The sequence below is a fragment of the Colletes gigas genome, unplaced genomic scaffold (genome assembly GCF_013123115.1).
Source record: "Colletes gigas isolate AHSC1104 unplaced genomic scaffold, ASM1312311v1 Colletes_gigas_Sc00001, whole genome shotgun sequence".
Taxonomy (NCBI): domain Eukaryota; kingdom Metazoa; phylum Arthropoda; class Insecta; order Hymenoptera; family Colletidae; genus Colletes; species Colletes gigas.
The window spans coordinates 2,949,996-2,955,995 of NW_025106630.1; the positions used below are offsets into that span (position 1 = coordinate 2,949,996).

A 6,000-nucleotide genomic window follows, 5' to 3' on the forward strand; every position below is an offset into this window, starting at 1 on the left:
CATTATTACCGATGCTCGCATTTGCGTTAAACGGTATACTTGCATATTGCATATTGCAAAGTGTGCAAAATGTGAAATTTTTTTTTACGGAAATACACATTTTAAGACCCCCTGATCATACTTTAACTATTGAAAAAAAAGAAATTTATGTATTATTTTTCAAAATTAAAATACTTTAAGATCGAAAATTAATAAATTAAACTGAGAGTCCACTCTTTGCCAGTATCGCGCACGCTGTAGCATTCTCCAATAAGAAGTGTTTTTATTTGTATAATATGAACAAAACAGAAGAATTAATTGTTGCAGAAATTAATTAATAATGATTTTCCTCGATATGTTTTGTGATAACTGTGTCAATTTGTTATGACGAACTAAATATTATATGCCATTTTAATACAAAATATGGGTCGGATTGAAAATTTTAAAAGGATATATAGCCGAATATTTTTACAGTTACAAAGCATAGCGTTTAATTTTAGAACAGTAACTTGAGTTAGCAGATAATGTCATAAAGCAGTAGCCAGTCGTAATCGTTATACGTTGTCAGAAGTATCAGGAATAGTCAGCAACGGTCGGCAGAGGCCAGCGGAGGCTGGCAGAAGTCAGTAGTAATCGTTACACGTTGTCAGAAATATGAGCAGTGGTCATCAGAGGCCAGCAGAAGCCAGGAAAGAGACCTAAAGGAAAATATTTTTCTCATTATGTTACTATGCTTATGTGCGCCTACGTAGGTCGGTAAGTAAAATTGCCTGGACAGTTGAGATTCCAAATCGTATGCCGTTGACGTGAAGGTCGGATTTCAGATGTTCAAGAGCGAGAAGGCAAATGTGAGCCTTTCTCTCTCGACTCTCACGAGGCGATCCGAAATTACTTCGGGCAGCTTCGGAGATTCGAGAAAGAGGGCACGTGTCAGTTTGTCTTTGTCGACTCTCCGAAACTCTACGAGCTCACGTACGCGTGATCTGGCATAGTGTGAGACAGTGGAATGAGGTGTCCCCGATGCACCCGGGGCTCCGTCTGCCATCTCCGCGTACAATATAGAAGATAGAGTACTTGATACTGTAAGTTACCCAGAATTTATATGGGTGGCGTTTGTGGACTATTAAAGATGCATTCTTATGTATTTCATATTTTAAGGAAAGAAGATTATGAAATAAATTGCGTAACCTGTTGGTCAAAATACTGAGGAGGAAACAGAGATAGTGGGAATAGCATTCTTAGATCGTTACTTCCATTTTTAAACATGTGAACAAGTATCTAATCTTGGTTGAATTTTTATATCAATGACTAATCCCGTGTTGCACGCGGAACCTAAGTTAACTATGGAATTGTCTCTGATTTTCAAACACGATTGATGAAATAACCTCTATATTTATTTAATTATTGTTTTCTACGGTAAGCAGACTTAGTGTACTTATGTAATAAAAAAAAAAAAACGTAATAATGTTTATCTGAACAGTACAGTTTGTATCATCGTTATTACACTTGTTTACAGTTATATAAATGTGATGTTACAGTTTAACAACAATGTTACAATTTAATACAATTATTGGTACTATAAGTGCTAGATATACTCCTCGATTATGTTGCCGATTTGCTGCATCATTTACAACAAGCTCAGTAGATGCAAATGGAAATGTTAAGAAGGCTGTTAAGGTAAAATGGACTTTTAATCATTTGCTTGGTTTGTATAATGAATTTCTTAGTAATGTCTTAACGATAGTAATGTTCTATTCTGTTAATAAATTAGTGTTGATTTGTTGAAGCTTAATCATCAAGCGACATCCAGGTTAAAAATGTCTCAAGAACAACAAATTAAGTTTAACGAACTTAAAACAATAGTGTATAATTCCTTACAAATGAAGAATACAATTGCATCTAAAATTCAGAAAGCAGAAAATGTGCATGATTTATTGGATCTTATACAAAAGCCAAATTTATCTTCAGATGAAATATTAACAGTTATGAAAACCATTATGAAATGGGTAAATTCGGGTAATGAAAATGTTATAGATATTCAGAATGACAAGAAATTTATATCTATGAAAAAACAAATTCAAAACCCAGATCTTGATTGGTATTCTCATCTTTCCACAGCTAGAATGATTCAGGTACAAAAACTGTAATAATTTCCTGTCTTCCTTATGAATTAAGAAAATATATTTCTGTTTTATTTGATGTAGGAATTGTACAGATTGGCACAAGAGAAAAATAGAAACCTAAAGATTATAAAATTATTAGTCGATAATATTGTTGAGTTTAATAGCCACCTAAATAAAAATCAATGTTCGATCCTAATGTATAGTGTTTGCGTTTTATGTTACTATGACAAGGTAAGTAACTAATATTTATGCTTTGTGGCAAATTAAAAGCTAAACAATAGGAGTGCAAAGTGAAATATATTACAGGAGTTGTTGGAAAAAATTTGTCGTAATCTGATGTTACTATCCTGTGATTATTTCACAATGAATTCAGTATTAAAATCTATGGCAATAATCAGGTATAAAAATACGAAATTTTTACAACATATGACCAGTTTCTTTATTAATTCTCATGATGTATTAGAAAAGAAACGTATCATAAATATTCTACAATCATATGCAAAATTAGGATATAAATCTGAAAAGACAAGTGCGCTCATAAAGGTATGTAGAATGGGAAATAATTTTTAAAGAAATTACAATTATGTATGTTACTGTTATTTCTTATTAATTTTATTCACTATGTAATGTGGTTTTTTTTATGAAAAAGTAAGTTCAAAATTCATTGGACAGATTTGCAATTGCAGAAGAATTAGTATAGCAAATTTGTCAGACCATTTATGATGTATCTATTCATACCTATCCTAAACAGATTCATAATAGTGAGATGCTGTTGCTATTTGTAAATATAAATAAACGAGATACGCTTGCGCTAAAATTTGTTTGATTGATTCTCAATCAAATGTATATATATTTAACTGATTTTAGGAACTGTATATTGCAAAAATAAAACTTCATATGCTAAAACTATATTTTGCAATTTCAATTTATTTTTTCATAAAAAATCACTGCCTATATATTGATTATACCATAATTTCTGAATCACTATACGTAACTCGTTTGAAAGATAATAATAATTAAATGTACTGAATTATTGTTTTCATAATTAGAAATTTATGCCAAGGTTGTCAGAAGATTTATTTGACCCTGATGATTGGTTAAACATTGTTTGGTCTTTACTTGTATTAGATAATGTATTAAATTCACAAGTTAAGACTGTGTTACAAAACTCATTTATTGATAAACTTAACTTTGAGGGTATGTATTTATGATTATAACAAAATATTATTTATGCGCTGACTACAGATTTATACTCTATTTGTATTATAGATGCAAGTAAATCTCTGTTGAATCAAATAAAATTATTAAATATTAATGCTGCTGCAAAATATATACTAAAGGACTATGATGGTAAAGCATAATTATTAGACAAACTATTTAGCATTTAAAATAGTAAAAATAGTTTGAATATATTTGAGTGAAATTTAATTTTCAGGGCCCTTCCTTGATTCTTCAAAAATATCATACGTGACAAGTGCACAGAACAAAGAAAAAAAATTATATATAAAAGCGCTTGAAGAAACATTAACATTCATGTTGAATCCTTCTGAATATACATTAAATTTAAATACAAATATGGGTTTCCTTTTGGGTATGCATAACATAATTTCATAGTATGCATTTTTAAAAAACAATTTATAATTAAATAATGTTTTAGATGCTGAATGTAGAGATTTCAGTTATAAAACTGATATATTTGCTAAGAAACAGGCTGACAAAGATAGGTTAAAGAAAACTAGTAAGAAGTAAGTATAAAATGGAAGTAAGAACTATTGTCTAATATTTTATTTTGCAAAAATTAAGAAGTTTATAATACGACTAATTATAAATTTCAGAATTGCTATAATGCTACACGATTATTATGACTATTGTCAATGGAGTACAGATCTTCAAGGATCAGTTCAATTAGAGACCAAATTATTAGAACACAGAGGGTATCATATTTTACCTATTTCTTACCTACAGTTCAGTTTATGTGACACACTTAACAAGCGTGTAAAAACGTTAAAACGGTGCTTCGATTTATCGAACCAAGTATGATTTAGTATCGTGTAATGTTTGATAAATAAAAATATGTACAATATAATTCTATTTGCGACTCATATCTATTTTAATTTATCAAAAATGTAGTACAACACTTCTAAAAATGTCATAGATGCAACTGATGTAATTCTATATGTTAATATATAATTATTTTAATAATATTTATAATTTACACTCACCAACTTATGTTTCGAAAGCACATGTGCATTTTTATAAATAGTACAATAATAACTTTCTTAAATGGTTTCTAAAATTTTTCATTTTAATTGTCAGCGAAAGTTTTAATTATTATTTTCGTTGGTTAAAATTTAATTTATAATAATTGGTCTGCGACTGAAAATATGCAATGGATTAGAGTCGGTTACCTATAGTTTAGGACATCGTGTATAAATGTGATGTATTTCGCGCGGGTAGGTAGTTATGCACCTGTGGCCACGATTTTGTCCCATGCCCCGAGGCTGAGTGAAGTTCCGATGGAAGGAGTGACCCAAAGATGGACCCAAAAAAGGCCGGCACGACGGGGGATTCTGTGACGTCTCATTAGAGTTCTCGGTCTCCCGCCAAAGCGCCTGAGGATGGTCACCGTGGGGTTTTAGCCGGTAAGAATCCGGCACTAACCGTGGGCCCCCCTTCGGGACTCCCCTGAGGGTATCCGTGAAATGTAATGTATAAGATTTCATTTAATTTTTAAGATTTATGTGGAACATTTAAAAGATTTTTTATAAATATCGCCTATGTATCGGGACAACTATAAAACAAGAGGTATCATTATTATCCATGGCCTGATTATAGTCAAAGTCAAACCGGCCTTTGAAATGAGGACATAAAACTTAAATGTAAAGTTTCATTTAAATTCATTCAGCTATTTATACTCACAAGGAACCATCGCGAACGGTCCGGCTTCGATTTTGATGAAACTTTGTACACTTATAAAGCAGCCAAAAATAATCGACACGTATTTTTTTTTAGCTGCGGTAACTCGAGTTTAAGGGGTGAAACCACCCCTTGAAGTTTTGGCTCGAAACGGCTATCTCGAAAACGGAAAGACATACAAAAAAATTGTTAACGGGCGAGGTTGATGGTTTCTTATGTACAATAACATGGTGTTAAAAAATTTAAAAAAATACAATTTGTTTATAACAAAAAAAAATTGATTAACTTAATTTTTCATTTTATTGAAATTTTCATAATGACAAAAAATGACGAGCATTTTATTCCAAATCCATCGGTATGCGATTTTTTAAAATTGCCTCCTACAGTTTTGCAGATTTTAATGATTTACATCTTGCGCGCACATCCATTATGGTAGTAGCCGTTCTAACTTTGATTTTAATGAAGCACTGCAGGCTTGCACTACTTCTAGAGGACAAAATCGGGAAAAATACAAGAATACCAATTTGTTGATGGAGGCTTCGTTAAGAAATTATTAAAAAATTAAATTAAAAAATTTCAAATCCTCCAGGAAAAAATTATTTTCGGTTGCGGGGGCCAATTACAATCATTTTTGGTCAATACATATACCCACGAAATCCTACGCACTTTCGAGAAAAAAATTCCTAATCGAAAATGTAATTTATGGCCAGAAATGTTGTCCGAAAATTTCATGCGGATCTTTAAAATGTCATAACTTCTGAACGGATTGATGGATTTTAATTTTCAAAAATGCAAACGACGCGTATTTTAATCAAGAATACGTAGAAATCGCAAAAATATGCAAAAAGTTGATCCTTGACCCTGCAAAATGAGAAAAACCTCATAAAAATGGTCCAATCTTCAAACAGCCATAATTCCTACAATAGTGAATATATTTCTATGAAACTTTTTTCTGAAGTAGAGCTCATAGGTACCTACAAAA

The 6,000-nt window shown here is 31.2% G+C and overlaps 1 protein-coding gene across 3 annotated transcripts; it reads left to right on the forward strand.

The window, feature by feature from the left end:
- Nucleotides 1-873: 873 nt before the first annotated feature.
- Nucleotides 874-4,226, forward strand: LOC122405529 (FAST kinase domain-containing protein 4). 3 transcript variants are annotated; one of them, XM_043410368.1, is made up of 11 exons: nucleotides 874-1,061; nucleotides 1,138-1,395; nucleotides 1,496-1,656; nucleotides 1,767-2,111; nucleotides 2,184-2,333; nucleotides 2,409-2,645; nucleotides 3,152-3,299; nucleotides 3,372-3,452; nucleotides 3,538-3,693; nucleotides 3,760-3,847; nucleotides 3,938-4,226. In XM_043410368.1, exons 3-11 carry the CDS (start codon nucleotides 1,528-1,530, stop codon nucleotides 4,140-4,142), a joined length of 1,539 nt encoding a protein of 512 aa, XP_043266303.1. In that variant the 5' UTR covers nucleotides 874-1,061; nucleotides 1,138-1,395; nucleotides 1,496-1,527; the 3' UTR covers nucleotides 4,143-4,226. The 3 variants fall into 3 exon arrangements, with proteins under 3 accessions (XP_043266303.1, XP_043266293.1, XP_043266312.1); XM_043410358.1 differs by having other exon boundaries at nucleotides 1,518-1,656; XM_043410377.1 differs by lacking the exons at nucleotides 874-1,061; nucleotides 1,138-1,395 and having other exon boundaries at nucleotides 1,536-1,656; nucleotides 1,751-2,111.
- The last annotated feature ends 1,774 nt before the right edge of the window (nucleotides 4,227-6,000 follow it).

Excerpts from the sequence above, each read along its gene's own strand:
- LOC122405529 (XM_043410368.1), top strand. The coding sequence starts at position 1,528 with ATGTTACAATTTAATACAATTATTGGTACTATAAGTGCTAGATATACT. Across the intron at positions 3,300-3,371 it reads TGATAAACTTAACTTTGAGG|ATGCAAGTAAATCTCTGTTG; the intron begins GTATGTATTTAT and ends TTTGTATTATAG. Across the intron at positions 3,848-3,937 it reads TTAAAGAAAACTAGTAAGAA|AATTGCTATAATGCTACACG; the intron begins GTAAGTATAAAA and ends TATAAATTTCAG.